This window comes from Muscardinus avellanarius (genome assembly GCF_963383645.1).
Source record: "Muscardinus avellanarius genome assembly, chromosome: 13".
NCBI lineage: Eukaryota > Metazoa > Chordata > Mammalia > Rodentia > Gliridae > Muscardinus > Muscardinus avellanarius.
The window spans coordinates 25,829,654-25,845,858 of NC_137799.1; the positions used below are offsets into that span (position 1 = coordinate 25,829,654).

Genomic DNA, 16,205 nt, shown 5'->3' on the forward strand with positions numbered 1-16,205 from the left:
CCTGACTGCCCACCCCTTTGGTCCATTAGGACTTCTTTCCTTCTGGCATGAATAACTAGCTCAAAATAGTCTCCATGAGATTTTCTGCGTGCATCAAATGAGCTCTTTATCATCTTGGCTCCAAGATAAAGAGAGATTTTCTTTATTTTCTTGAGTATAATCGTGCCCGCTGGACTGACAAGCCAGCCTCTAACTCTTAGATTTTACTCCAATGCTCAATTGAGCCAAAGCTGAGTCTCAAGGTAAGACTCTACCATCCAGGTGAAAGGGCTCAGCTGCCGGTGAGAGTGACCAACTACTGGACTTTAGTTAAAACATATTTGTGCTGAGATCGAGGTGAAACTGCCGATTTCATTAGAAGAATACACACACATACATAAATATATTTGGGCTATACAACAAAATTTTGTAATATTTTCCAAATTACTTTTTGCCTTCTATAAAGAACATTTACTTTCTTTTATATATAAATACATATGGTGTGACTGGCTAGTCACACTTTTGTATTTACCCTCTGTAAGAAAACATGTGTGCGCACATGTGTGTATGTGTGTGTGTGTGTGTGTGTGTGTGTGTGTGTTAAAAAAATACCCCCCACAAAAATTTTCTTGGCGCATTCCCCCACAAATAAGTTTGCCAAGCTATTCTTTCTTTTTTGTAGTACTGGGGTCCTGGGGATTGAACCCAAGGATATTCTACCACCAAGCTATACCCCTAGCCCTATATTTTCTTATTTTGAAGCAGGGTCTCAGTAAGTTATGGAGGGCCTCATTAAGTAGCTGCAAGGGGCCTTGAACCTGTGATCCTCCTGTCTCAGCCTCCCAAGTACTAGGATTACAAGTGCGTGCCCCGCGTCATTTAGCCAAGCTATTCTGAAAGTTTAGGACCTAATTAAAGCAAGGACAGTGCTTTTGGGATTCATATTTGGTTTGCTTTTTCCTTGGGTGACACCACTGGAGTCCCTAAGGTGCTTCCAGAGGCTTTGGGGTATCAGTGGCTGTTTATTAGTAGCAGTTTAGCTATCACCCTTTGTATTTTAAAACAGCTCACACCTCAGGAGCAAGAGAAATCAGGGGTGAGATTTCAGGTAGAACCAGGTAGGATGGGGTGCAGAGGCAGATTTGCATGCTGGGAACCCCCAGCTCCTACCTCTGGCTAGGTGAGACCCGAGATGGCTGCATGCAGTTCCCAAGTGCACCTATTATCCTGTGCCTGGGTGTCCTTTAGCCATAGGAAAGGCACTTGCCTCCCAGAATTAAAGGGTCAGAACCTGGATGAGAATGAGACTCCTCTGAGCAGTGCAAGCAGATCACACAAAGTTGATTTGTAGAGCCCAGACACAGTCCCACAACCCAGAGCCTTGGCTATGGTGTTCCTTTTTAAAAATCATTCACCTGTAGCGGATTCATCACACACGCTGATGGAAGAACTCAAAAAGAGGCATCTGGGGAAGGGACAAGGTGCTCGCAACACCTCAGTGGCCCAAGAAGACATCGGTACTCTGAGTAATAGCACTGAGTCTTAAGGGAAAGTGAGTTAAGTGTGCTGTGTTTAGGAAGGTAATCTGAACGCCCCGGGGAAAGGCGAGTTCTTCGAGAGAGCCCCCTGGAGGAGAGCCGAGGCTACTGCACCACAAACCCACTGGCGAGTCCCTGGGCTGGTAAGTCACCTACCTCTGAATGTTGTCCTCCAGTTGCTTGACTCTGAATTCATCCTCCTCAGACTGCCGCCGCCTGGCTTCCTCCTCTTCCGCGGTTCCAGCAGGGATACCCTGCAGCAGCCATTTCTCCCGGAGCACCTTGGACTGTGGGAACAGGGAAGACACCTTTCAGTTCACACCTTCCTCTCCATCCCAGGCCACTGTTTTAGCCCTGCCCCTTATCAGCCATGACCCAAATCCCTACCTCCACCTCCTCCCCGGCTGGGTGGGGAAAGCCCTAAGAAAGCTGTTGATGGTATCTACATTTTCTATTATTAGAAAACAGGCAAAATAGAAATCTCCAATAAACACCCGTGTATCACATCTAGATCGAATCATTCTATACATTTTGCCGTATCTTCCCACACATTATATTTTTAGCCAAAGCATTTTCTTTATTTTTATTATTTATTTATTTATTTATTTATTTTTTGTGTGGTACTGGGGGTGGAACCCAGAGGCTTTCTACCTCCGGGCTACACTCCCAGACCTATTTTTATATTTTATTTGGAAACAGGGTCTCACTAAGATGCTGAGAGCCTCACTAAGTAGCTGAGGCTGGCTTCGAACCTGTGCGATCCTCCCATCTCAGCCTCCCAAGCGCGGGGATTACAAGCGTGCGCCACCACGCCCGGCAGCCAAAGCATTTTAAAGCAAAGATCACACACATGACATTTCACCCAGCAAATGCTTCACTACGAGTCTTTACAACATAAGGACATTGTTCAATACAACCACCACTCCATCCTAAAATTTTCTAGGATCACACAATATCAAATTCATATTAAAATGTTCTTTTAAAAGATTAACCTATGTCACGATTCTTTTTTTAAAAAAAGCTTTTAATGACTCCCCAACACCCTCAGCAGTGGCCATCAACATTAAGATCACACTCTCCTCTTGCACCAGGGTATTCATATATTGTGGCGTGGAATAAAACGTTTTTGTTTCAGGTCAGTCAGTGGCAGAGAAGAAACAACTACTGCTCGAGAAGAGAGGTGTAAATTCAAGGAAAAGGCCTGTTGAAACTCCCTAAGGCATCAGGCACGGTGGCGCACGCCTGTAATTCCAGTACTTGGGAGGCTGAGACAGGAGGACCACACGTCCAAGGCCCGCCTCAGCAACTGAGTGAGCCTCTCAATAGCTTAGCAAGACCTTATTTCAAAAAATAAAACATAAAAATAAAAATAGGGCTGGGAGTATATCTCAGAGGTACACTGCCCCTGAGTTCGACCCTCAGTACTAGCAAAATTTTAAAAATAAAAAAATAAAAGTAAACTCAACAAAGTGAAAGGTAGGAAGGGGGAAATTTCCATTTATATGGCCCCTAGATAGTAGATGGCAGCTACTGAATGTCCACAGAGGCTGGACCTGGAGCATCATGGTTGAGACCCCAGAGTGCCCCTAGGCAGGTCAGTGGTCAAGGCAATGGACGACCACGAGGACAAAAGGCCCATTCTTCCTAGCAACAGAGGGCCACTGAAGGAACAACAGAAACAATGGCTGGGGGGCCAGCCAGCAGAGTTAGGACAGTCCCTAACTCCCTGCCATCGCCCCGGCTAAGAATTTTGTTTGATTTCATTCAGTAGGGTAAAAAAGTAAAAGAAAAGAAAGTGTCCTTATGACCAGAAACCAGAGAGTGCAGGCTTAGAGCCGACTTTCTGTAGCTCTATCGTCAAAGGATTCATAATTCCATAGATTCTTTTATATTGAACTAGAGGTGACTAATTACGAACCTCTAAAATAAGTTTTTAGAAATTAGCACTATACAGTTATAGTAAGTTACAGAGTTTACTAATGGTCCCGATTCGCCATTCTACAGAAAGGCGCAGCAGCCATTGACCGCTGTGGCAGCTCTGCCAGGTGCGCGGGCGGCAAGTCCATCAGGCTGGAATCCCCTGCACGTCCACGACGGACCCTTTGCTAGCAACCCATCATCAACGGGTGATAGTCAACCATGGTTTTTCTTGGTGCTAATTATAAATCCCTTTATTTATAAGAGAAATCCCTTTATTTATAAGAGAAAGCTGTTTGCTTTCTCTTACAGTGCACAGAGAGGCAAATTTCTATTTTCACTTGCCATTTTCCAAGACAGACATAAAGACATGAACTCGTTCGTGTTTAAGTGATTGTTAACGGGATAGTGGCTGTAGACAGGCTGTACTCTAGCATCCTGCCTCTGCACACAACCACCCAGGAATCATTTTGGGAGGGTGTTAAAGGTGTATCTCAGAGGAAAAGCATGTGTTCAAAATGTGCGCGCTTTGGGTTCAATCTCCAGCATCAAAACCACCCCAGTCGGCCGCAGTGGCAAACACTTATAATCTCAGTAATTTAGACTGAGACAGGGGGATTGCAGCCAGCCTGGGCAACTTAGGCCTTCCACAACTTAGTGAGACCTTATTTAAATAAATAAATAAATAAATAATAAACAAACAAGCAAATAAATAAATAAATAAATAGAGCTAGGGGTGTAGCTCAACGGCAGAATGCCTCTGGATTCAATCTCCAGTACCCCCTTCTCCACTTCCCACTATTTATAAATATATTAACCACTCCATCAAAATATGATTTATAAAACACCAGGCACCACTGACCTTTTCCCTGACATGGATAACTATTTTCCAGCTTCTCTGACAGTGGGTTCCATAGTGATAGCCCTCCCAACTCATCCCTGAGTCCATGGCAGTTGGGTGCTGTATTTTATATTTTATTTTTGTGGGACTAGGGATTGAACCAAGGGACATTCAGCCTCCAAGCTATACCCCCAGTCCTTTTGATTTTTTAGTTTGGAAACAGGGTCTTGCCAGGTTGCTGACAGCCGTGCTACGTTGCTGAGGCTGTCCTCAATCCTGTTATCGTCCTGTCTCTGCCTCCCAAGTACTGGGATTACAGGTGTGTGAGCCACCACACCCAACTGGCTGCAGGATTTTTTACCTATCCATGAGGCTGACTGTGAGGTTGGAGCTGGTCATAAGGATCAGAGAAATGGATTATTAGAAAATCATGCACACATAGTACATTTTAGCAAATATAAATATTTGACAAATAATGCTAAAAAAAAGCTTCCGAGATCATCTAATCAAATCTCTTTCATCTATCTACAGACACAGTAACTGATGTGAAGCAACTTTTCCTGGTGTTCTACGTAAACAGTGGGAAGTGTCCGGGGTAGGCGTGTGGGGCAGAGTAGAAAAATAGGAGATGAATCCATCCGTCTTCATTTTTTTCCGATCAGGCATGTTATTTTTATAAAGTCCTATTTCACAATCTTTATAATAACTCTGGCATTAATGTTAGGCTTAGATAAGCTGTCCTTACCCTCAGGCTTTAAAAATAGTCACCCGTGATTCATTCTGGTGCATTTATGATTAACCTGTTAACCAAATCTTTCATTAACTTTCATTCTCTAATCCAGCTACAGCAGACACTGGCTGGGTTCGTGGATGAGGGTTGAAATCTAGCTAAAAGCAATTTTCTAACAGAAAATGGGTTCAACTCAGGGTGAGGCAATAGTGTGCTTGTATTTTCAATCATGTCCTCTCCCTCCTTCCCTTTCCCCTAACCCTCTAATCCTTTTCTTGCTTCCCTTTGACACTCAGTAAGATTTTGGTTTGGTTTTGAGATTTTGTTACATGACTCAGTTCACACAGGGAAAACCCAACCCAAGCCTTCTGATAGAAGCAGACAGTGTTTCCATGCAAGCTCTGTTTATAGGGCCAGAGGAGGCCCGATGGGGAAAAGGAGAGATGGAAGCTCCTTTTTGAGAGCTGGGCATGGTGGTGCGGGCCTGCAATCCCGGTACTTGGGAGACTAAGAAAGGAAGATCACAGGTTCAGAGCCAGCCTCAGTAATTTAGCAAGACCCTGTTTCCAAATAAAAAATGAAATAGGGCTGGGGGTGTAACTCAAAAGCAGAATGGCTCTAGGTTCAATCTCCAGTACCAAACAAACAAACAGAAGGTTCCTTTTTGTGGTATACTGTGCCTATTTGTTAAGTATTTCAAAAATTAAAGTTGGCCTTTCTCATACTCTAATAACCCAGAAAAGTCTAAAATTGCTGCTAAAGGTTCAGAATAATGAACGACACTATAATAACTTTACAACAAGGCTTCTGATACCTTCAGGCTATTCAGTGAATGACCTTGGTGGGTTGACAATAAATATTTCCCAGGGTCACAATTCAATCTTCGATCTTTTTACAGTCAGTTCCTTCTAAAGAAAAGGTGGTCTTTAACACAGAAGAACAATTCCTATAGCTTGGGGTAGGAGAAAACTCTAGTTGGGGTTCCCTGCTCATGAATAAGTAATGCAAAGGTAGTTTACTTCTTGAAGCTGTGATATGAGTAATTTGATTCTGTCAGTGCTGACTCTGTCAGATAAACCTTTATAAATGTGGCAGTCCCCAAGGAGGGCATGTCACAATCCATACAAAGTGCACAGGCGATGCTGGGACTCCGAAGAGACCAATAAAATAGACAAATCTCTGGCCGTTCCACCAAGAGCAAAAGGGAATATTAAATTCAGTCTGTTCTGATGTCATACGGTAGCTGATTTATTTTTTTAAAAAAACTCGCATTATCACAAGTCATATTATGAAAACAATAAAAAATAAGTAATTGTTTCTATGGAATAAAAAGCCGAGATGATTTTTCAAAAGAAGAATATGGATGGCTCTTGCTTTATGAAATATTACAAAATATTAAAAATGATAGGGATTAAATGAGAATGGTATTGGCTCAGTGATGGGCAGATTAATAACATGAAAAGATTCTACAAATAGTGGACTTGACTGTAAGAAAGAAATATGTGTGTGATAAAGATGACATTTAAATCAGCGAGGTAAAGGATGAATTGGTCAGTAAGTCATGTTGAGACAAATGGGTCACTATGAGTAAAATGTAGTTTTGGTCCTCCCTCGTACCTTATAGGAAAATAAATTCCAGACGGGTTAAAACTATTACTGTATAAGAAATCTTTTGGATTAATGTTTGCGGTGGAAATCTTTGCACAGATTGACATCAAAGTCAGAAATTATCAAGCTAAATAATGCTACATGTGATTTCACATAAAAATGAAAAAAAAATTATGTGGGAATTCAGAAAAGGTAAAGGTTAATATGATTTGGATACTAATGTTAATATAATTTCAGTTTACTGTCAGGCTAACGAGGCCTATGGACAAAGGTTGCATATCTTACTCTACAGAAATATATCAAGGGAAAAAATAGAAGTGTATGCCCTTCTGTGGATTATATCTAGGTGGTGATTATACAGTTGACATTTTTCTTATGTTTTTAAATTCAGTTTTGGCAATGATGTTATACATTCCTTCCTCTTATAGTTAGTAAAAATAATATGACTATCAAAACTGCCTACTGGTTCCATTTGTATTTATTGGGAATTCTTACACTTTAAATGTTAGTTACTAAATACAGCTAAGCATTGTTTAAAAAGAAATCTGAGGCCGGGTATGGTGGTGTACTCTTATAATACCAGGTACTCAGGAGGTTGAGGCAGGAAGATTAAAAGTTTTAGGCCAGCCTGGCCAACCTAGAGAGACTGTGTTTAAGAATAAAATTAAAGCTCAGTCAGTATTAGAGCATTTGTTTAGCGTGCATGAAGCCCCGTGTTCAATGGTCAATCCCCAGCACTTCCAAAAAATAAATAAATAAATGAAAAGCTGAGTTTAGTTTGGTCAAGAACTCAAGTATCTTTGTTTTGTTTGTGGTACAGGGGACTGAACACAATATGGCTACACCCACAGACCTACTTGATTTTTTGAAACAGGGTCTCACTAAGTTGCAGAGGGCCTCAGTACATTGCCGAGGCTGGCTGCAAACCTGTGATCCTCCTGTTTCAGCCTCCCAAGTACTGGGATTATAGGCATGCACCACCACACCCAGCAGAACCCAAGTATCATAATTTTTCCTAATCATTGGAGTATAGCAGATAATATTTTAACATTTCATACTTGATTCTTCATTGCATTAAATAATTTTCCCATAGTCTATATTCCATTGTGTAGATTTACTATATATTCCTAAGCATTGTAATGAGCAAATAAACTAAACAAGCATACAATTGCCAAAACCCTTGCTTTGCATTCTATTTATCTGCTCAGACAGGAGACCAGTGACTCAGTCTAAATAATTCATATCTCAATGCATGACAATAAGTGTCCACAGACTATTCAACAAGAGAATAATGTGAGAATCATATAATTTTCATATGCGAGATATACAAATAAAATGTAGGTATAGAATATGAGAATATATCTAAATAAATATAAAACCTAACTGAAATGCTTTTCTGTTCATCTTCGTACTGAGGCTATTTTTTTTCCCTTCCAGAGCATCTGGGATTTTATAAATTAGTGAAATAAATATTAATTACTGACATATTTCCTAATATTTTCTACTCCAAGGAACCTATAATAATCACTGTGGCATAGCTCCACATGGTCTCAATTTTCTGGCATCTACGAAAATATAGTGAGAGTAAGAGACACAGTGAAGAGAGTAACTGGCATCTTTCTAGACAAATTATTCAAAAGAGAACAGCACCCTGGGCAGCGCCTGATTTTATTTTGGAATGTTATTGGTGCAGTCTAATTAGGAATCATAGTGACATTCAAAGTGGTACCTTCATATGCGCACACAACTTCTGTTGCGGCGGTTCTCTCCTAACCCCGGCCTGCTAGCCTCCTCTTCCCTCCTGACCCACACATGCTAGCAAGGTTGTTAGTGATGACTTTATAAATGGACTGACATGGCCCGGGCCTCGCCAGCCCAGAGAGAGCAGGGCCACACAGCAGGGCACCCAGATCCCAAGCATCGGGAAACCATTTTGTACAACCAACGGAAGCAGAGATATTTTTTAAGAAGCGTAAATTATTTTCAGTTGTTTTCTGATCCTGCCTTTGTTTCCTCTTCCCACCCCCTGTTTTTTTCTTTTTCCCACAATCCCATGTCGTTGATTCGTTCACATCAGGTAAATCTTGAGAAAGCCTTGGTGCCCCCCCCCGCCCCCTACTCAGCAACCTTGTGCACGCCCCTCATTCTTTCTCAGTAGCTAAGACGTTCTAGGCAATACCATAGACACACCCGACTGTGTCTCTTTCTTTCCCTCTCTCTGAGTGCAAGAAACTCAAGTCATCTTAAAAAAAAAAAATTTACAAAAAAACAAACACAAAAAAATATCTTTTCTAGGCCAGAGTTTTCTACAGGTATTAATGAATATTTTTCTTAATCTTTATAAGTTTTATGTGTTTAATATTTCTTAATACCGGTAGCATTAATTTATACTTTTGTAGCAACACAATATTTTTATAAACAGCCAGTGCTTGGCTCGTCTTCACGGGGGTTTATGCAGGGCCATCTTGGGGACCCTGTGAACCATGTACTGTATTTAAAAAAAAAAGTTACCTAGTGTCACACTTGCTGTGGTAATTAACAAATGACATTGGCGGTTGGTCTCCTGTGTCGTGGTTGGTGCCAATCCAACAGTTTCCCAGGAGTCCCATTGCATGGGGGTTGAGTTGAGGTTATTGTGATATGTAAACCCCTGAACTTGAGGGTTTATTTAGTGTTTTCTGTGTGTCCTTTGGGGTTTTGTTTGTTTGTTTCACTTTATTTTGGTGCCGTTTCTCCATTTTCAGCCAAATCGGTTCATGATGTTTAAAACTTTTACTGATGTCAAATGGAGAAAAGGAACAGGAAAAAAAAAAAAAGTTTTACAAAGTAATAAAACTGAGCTGTTAAAAAAATAAAAAATAAATGGACAGAACATTTGGTCTGTTTCCTTCCTCAAGCAGACCCTTATTCTTGGAATCACACGGCCCTGGGTTGAACCTGGGCTCCATCACTTACAGTCTCTACGTCCTTGAGCAAATGACCTCATGAGTGTGCTTTCACACCTGTGAGACGGGAGAGCACCATCTATTTGTGGTCACTATTGAGGGTGTGAGTCCCCACCATGCACATGCTGGGGACTCAAACACATGGTGACTATTACTGAGGGTGGAGAGGGGATGACGAGGCTGCCGTGCTCCAGGAGGAGCCAATATCACCTCGGTGAATTTGCCTCCGTCCAGGCCTGAGGCCACCAAGCTGGAAACAAGATGACTCCAGGGAAGACGACTCACAGATTCAAGTTCAGCTGACAGTTCATTGACTTGAGGTGGGGCACATTCATCTCTGGTGTCTGAAGAGGTCTAATCCCTCAGTCAGGCACCCTCTTCCTTATATCAAAACAGCAGGACTATTTTAGGGAAGATGGACTCAGAACAAAGAGAGGCAGAAGCAGACAGACATTTCCATGTGAAGCCCAATGACTCCTAGTCTTGAAACTGACCCCTGCACCCAAGTCACAGAAACTCTGTACCTCCCAGAGCTGGCTGAGGCTGGCTGCAAACCTGTCATCCTTCTGTCTCAGCCTCCCAAGTACTGGGATTATAGGCGTGCACCACCACACCCAGCAGAGCCCAAGTATCATAAGGTTTCCTAATCACTGGGGTAGAACAGATAATATTTTAACATTTCATACTTTGATTCTTCATTGCATTAAATAATTTTCCCATGGTCCATATTCCATTCTGTGGATTTACTGTATATTCCTAAGCATTATCATGAGAAAATAAACTAAACAAACATATAATTGCTACCTTGTAGGGGGTCTCTCTCCACTGGTACCAGACTCTCGCTGCCACCTTTGGAGACTCTGAGCTTTCCGTACAATCCATCTTCAGTCCGTCTATATGTGCTTTCCCGCAGAAAGAAGCATAGATAACACACTGGCCTCTACTTAACTAAATTACAATCACCTCTGGTCCTACCCTCTTCCAGTTACAGCATGACTACCTCAGTGAAAGCATTGGGTGTGCCCTGAGATGGCAATTTCAAAGAGAACTACCGATTCCCTTGTTTCCAAGCTCTTGAAGGAACCTCATTGCTTACTCATACAGAACTAAGTCACATTTACTATTCTGTCTGTTGATTGGATGGATGGATGGGTGGATGGATGGATGGATAGATGGACAGATGAAAAATTGATAGACGAAATGTGAACAGCGTGTCGTAACACTGGGTTGCACATCAGCAATGAATGGGTCGTTGGTATATTTGCCACATAGACTATGAGAAGTGGGACAGAAAGAAGTTGGGTTTCTGACAGATGTCCACTGTCTGACTTTGGATTTAAGGCATACAGAGGCAGAGAACTAGCCCAAGGTTAGAGAGGAGAGAGGCCTTCTAGTCAAAGCAGCCTCTCTGACCCATTCAGTTCTCTGATTTAAAAGTTCACCTTTTAATCAAGTAGTCTCTGAGGTTTTCATACATGTGGTCTCTTACAAGGAGTGAACTGACTGAACTCTGAGGCCGAGTCCAGACTCTGTCCAGATTGACCTTGAACAACTGGCTCCGTTCTATTGGGGGTTTTAAGCCCCCTGCTGTACAAGAAGACGATCCGAATTTTAGCCTCCATTCTCCCTCAGGGATGTTGTCAGGAAAGAAAAACAAATAGGGGATTCAGTAAGGCTCCTGCAAGGGTCTGGAAATGGACTGGCGTGGCGGATAGCATCTCAGCCTCGTGCCGCCTGTATTCTTCCTTTCGCACATTTCCCTGGCTGGAGTTCTTGGTAAACTGGTAAGCATGCTAAGCAGATATAGGTCATGCTGCTCTTTGAAATTACAAACGAGCTTGCTCATGATTCTCATTTTGAGGATGGATTTAGCACAAGCCTGTTTTCAAGAGGAGAAAAGGAAAGGCAGCCGCCGAGGTTCACCTTGTTAAAAACAGTTCAAATAATCCACACCCGGCATCAGCCCCAGAGTCCGCCCTACCTTCACCACCAGACCCCCCACCCCCCCACACACATCCAGGAAAGCAATTCTATACACACAGGGTCACAACTTGTTCCAAGGAGTAGAAGGCTTTCCTAAAAAAAAAAAAAAAAAAAAAAAAAAAAGGCTCAGGAGCAGAGCAGTCAAAGACTGGCAGCAACTCCCGGCTGGCTGCAGAATGTGACCACATTATTCTCTGAACAGGCAGAAAGCAACATCTAGTAACCAGTGGAGTCCTTGTGACAGTGACAGAGCTTTCTCCTGGGCTGCAATCAATTACGAGGCTTAAGTGCATTATGTTTTAAAGAAAAAAAAAAAAAAGACAGCTCTCTTTCTGTTTTTAATATGGCGTAAGGAAGACTCAACCAGGTCAAACGAATTAAAAGCCAGCTCGCCATCTCTGGCCAACTGCTTGTTCTAACAGAACACTTCCAAAAAAAAAAAAAAAAAATTGCTAAAGTAGAAATAAAACAGAAGAGTCATCAGAAATACACAGTGTCGTTCTTTTATCAGATCACGTCAGTTTATCTCCTATCTCCATAGAAAAAAAATTAATATTTTTAATTTTAAAAAGTGCATGATGTTAAACGTTATCTTTTGGAACCTCTGAGCAAACGCCCAGGAGAACCAGCCCTGGACCATGTGGAGTATTCTTATCCGATTTCTATATATAACCATCGCCTTTTACAGGCACCCGCCACCCCGCACCCCATGCACATGCACACTGCAATCTCGGGCTTGCAGAAATCAGAATGCCGTAAGCATGCCCTGAATCTGAGAAATTCACAAGAAAAGCCAAGAGCTGGTTTCCCGACTGAATGAAAAGGGCTGGTTCAGCAGCCGGGGCGCCCTGGCGGCCGGGCAGGCTCTGCCCAGCTCTCCGGAGTGTGATCCGCATGGCTAATAATGGCACAGGTCCGCGGGCTCAGCCCCTTACCTTGGAATGCTGCAGCAGGAGAACCTGCTCGTCGAGCTGCTGTCGCTTGCCTTCTATTTCAGTCTGCCTCTTTCTTTTTTCCTTGAAAATAAAGAGAAAGAGAGAGAGAAAAAGAGAGAGAGAGAGAGAGAGAGAGAGAGAGAGAGAGAGAGAGAGAGGCTGTCAGAGCGGGTGGGTGTTGGCTCCAGGAATTCGAAGGCAGGGAGCAGGAGCTGGAGCAGAAGCCCCACACATCTGTGCAGACACTTCCAGAGTCGCTGGGCACACACGCAGCATCACCTGCCCCTCTGTCGCTGGGTGTGCTGCGAGCCGTGGCTCTCTCCTAACATGCCTGCAGTGGGCTCGGCGAGTGGGAGAAATTCTCCCTACTCAGCCAGGCTGCAAAGGATTTAATCCAGAAGAAAAGGCGGTTTACACACACACACACACACACACACACACACACACACCCCTACCTCTGCACTGTGCAGTGTTAATTTGGAGACAAAGAATAATCTCAATCCAAAGGACAGAGATTGTCGCAAACCGTAAATGGGATGGAATTAAATGAGGGGCGTGTTCTACGGTTGATTTCTTTTAGCAAAATCATATACACAAATAAATGATGAAATTTCAAGTGTTTAGGATACATTGTCCAGTAGGCACACTAAAGAGTGCAAATGAGAGAGCTGATCATTGCTTAAAGGAGGCGTGGGGGAAGCCTTGCCTGTGGGTGGGGCTCGCTGAGGTGATGACTCCCGATCTGTCCGCCCAGGTACGATTCCCAGCACCACCGCTTGATTCCTGAGTGACTTCTGGTAAGTTCTTAGACCTCCCTGGGTCTCAGTCTTCTCCCCCATAAAGTGGAGATAAAAACTCTACCCAAACTGTATGGTTGGGATGAGGGTTATGTGAGATGCTGCATGCAAAGCCTGCACACAGGAAGCACTCTGTTGGTGGTGTTTGGGTTTCCTCCTATTGCCACATGTTTACTTCCAGGAAATGCCTAGAAATTGGTTTTAAAGGCATGTATTCCCCTGGGATTCCCATCGTAAGTATATAGTTCATATCTTCCCCTATATTTCTCCAATGCAGACAATACCATAGGATTTAGCACAAGCTATCAAGGCCAGCCCTTGTGATGGCCTACTCGTTCATGCTTGGTTTCCAGAGTGTACTGGAGTATTTTGAGACATACACAGCACTGGACCACTTTACTAACAGATGCAGGAGACACTTGTTAGACAAGACATTATGGCATTTGACAACACAATGGCCAAAGCCCAGGGAAGACAACAATTAGAAGGCTGGTTGCCATGCGGTGTTACTGGAAGCTTCTATTTTATATAGTGCCATGTTTCAGGGGATGTGATGGTACCCCTGTTGTCCAAATCAAGATAATAATCATTCGTGTCTCTACTAAGGCTTTCTATGCAACACATAGACTTGAAAAAATATTGGCTCATACTCTTGAGTCACTAGAATATACCATCAAAGTCAGGGCTAGCATCTCCCTGCGAGACCCGTGAATATTTCAGAAACTTGCCATTTACTAAAGGACGCCAATCAGTGGTGTATAATCAATGCTGCCTAATCCCAGAGTTCATCTCAGAACATACAATATATGATAACATATGGGAAAGGTTGGGGCTTAGTGGGAAGAGCCCACGTATCCAGCATCTCTGAAGGACTACATCATAAGACAAGGACCTCCTGGACCAGCTGCCAGCTCATAGCATGGGAATTCTCAAGAGTAGGTTTATTAGACCGTATTCCTTCCCTCTGGCCATCAAGATCTGGAGTTTTTCTACATTTAATCCAGAACAAGATGGGCTTGGTGGCACATGCCTGTTATCTCAGAGGAGGCTGAGACAAAAGGATCACAAATTTGAGGCTAGCCTCAGTAACTTAGTGAGGCTTTTAGCAACTTAGAAAGACCCTGTTTCCAAATAAAAGACAAAATATGGCTGGGGGTATAGCTCAGAGGTAGAATGTCCCAGGGGTCCATCTCCAGTACCCCCCTACACACACACACACGTAATCCAGAACAAGATACAATATCTTATGGGTACAAGATGCTGCAACTCGGTACTTCCACAGGTGTTGAGTGCTGTGTGTTCTAACTACATGTCATTTCCAGATGCTTCGGCACAGAGGCTTTCCCATCCCTGTGCCTCCAGAGTTGTCCACCATCATACTGGTGAGCCATTCCCTTGATCAGAAGCAAGATTACCAGGTGAGCCCTGAGTTCCCTTTACACTCAAGCGGGGGACTCAGTGATCACTGTAAACTGATGTGGTCAAGACGGATGCAGGTTTCAAGTCAGTCCCCTAAGAAGAGGTAGGACTCTGGCAGGTCGAGATCAACGGACGGCTCATTCCAGCCAAAGAGGACGGTGTGAGCAAGGGCAGACACTACATGAGCAGGACATGGCGGTGCACGCACCTGTAATCCCAGTATTTGGGAGGCCGAGACAGGATGACTATGGGTTCAAGGCCAGCCTCAGCAACTGAGCGAGACCCTACTGAAAAACAAAAAAGAAAAAAAGGCTGGGGGGTGTAGCATGGAGGCAGAAAGTCCCTGGGTTCAATCCCTAGCACGAAAAAGTGAGGAGAAAAATCTAACTGGGACAGGTTTTTTCTTTTTTTTTTTTTTTTTTTTTTTTTTTTTGGTGGTGCTGGGGTTCCTGGAAACCCTTCTACCTCCGGGCTTCACTCCCAGGCCTACTTTATATATATTTTTTATCTGGAAACAGGGTCTCCTAAGCCAGCGCGGCTGGCTTCGAACCTGCGCGACCCTCCTGTCTCCGCCTCTCAAGCGCGGGGATTACAAGCGTGCGCCACCACGCCCGGCAAACGGACAATTGAAAAGATTGGCGAGGACTAGACAACTGAAAGTAGGCTTGAAAACCAAACCAAGAAGTTAGATTTTATTGTAGGAACAATGCCTATCATTTCAAGGTTCTCAGCATGAGAATAATATGGTGAAAGGGTATTTTAGAAAAAAAAACTAATCTGTCACTGGTGTAAAAGGATTCATAGGGGCTGGGATACTTTTTTTTTTTATGCGGGTCTGGGGATGGAACCCAGGGGCATTCGACCTCTGGGTACACTCCCAGTCCTATTTTTTATTCTTTATTTTGAATAAAATAAAGGTCTCACTGAGTTGCAGAGGGCCTCACTAAGAAGCTGAGGCTGTCCGCGAACCGTGATCCTCTGGTCTCAGCCTCCCGAATGCTGGGATTACAGGCATGCTCCACCATGCCCAGCTAGGGGCTGGGATACTTTTTAAACATTTTAACCATTAGCAAACATTTTGGGTTTTGTGGAATATGTAGTCTCTGTTGCAACTATTCAGTGCTACCCTAGTACTTCAAAAGTAGCCTTGGACAATATGTAAGTGAATGAGTGTGGCTATGTTCTAATAAAATATTATTTACAAAAATAAGCAGAGGGCCAGATCTGGCCCATGGGTGATAGTTTTCTGGCCTCTGGATTAAAAAGACCACTGAATGTCTTAGAAGGATGTTGAGCCGGGTATGGTGGCACATGCTTGTAATCCCAGCACTTGGGAGGCTGAGACAGAAGGATTGCACAGGTTCGAAGCCAGCCTCAGCTACTTAGTAAGGCTCTCAGCAACTTAGTGAAGCCCTGTTTCCAAATAAAGTATAAAATAGGTCTGGGAGTATAGCCCGGAGGTAGAAAATCCCCTGGGTTCCACCCCCAGTACCACCCAAAAAAAAAAAAAAGG

At 43.3% G+C, this 16,205-nt stretch overlaps 1 protein-coding gene across 4 annotated transcripts in view; it reads right to left on the reverse strand.

Annotated features, from left to right (window-relative positions):
* Nucleotides 1-16,205, reverse strand: part of PALM2AKAP2 (PALM2 and AKAP2 fusion) — a gene marked incomplete at both ends in the record, with an annotated part of 364,538 nt that overhangs the window by 267,743 nt on the left and 80,590 nt on the right. For all 4 annotated transcript variants that reach the window (XM_080709073.1, XM_080709072.1, XM_080709077.1 and 1 more), the window contains 2 exons: nt 1,674-1,804; nt 12,477-12,557. In XM_080709073.1, the coding sequence (XP_080565199.1) occupies nt 1,674-1,804; nt 12,477-12,557 (212 nt within the window). The remainder of the gene's footprint in view (nt 1-1,673; nt 1,805-12,476; nt 12,558-16,205) is intronic.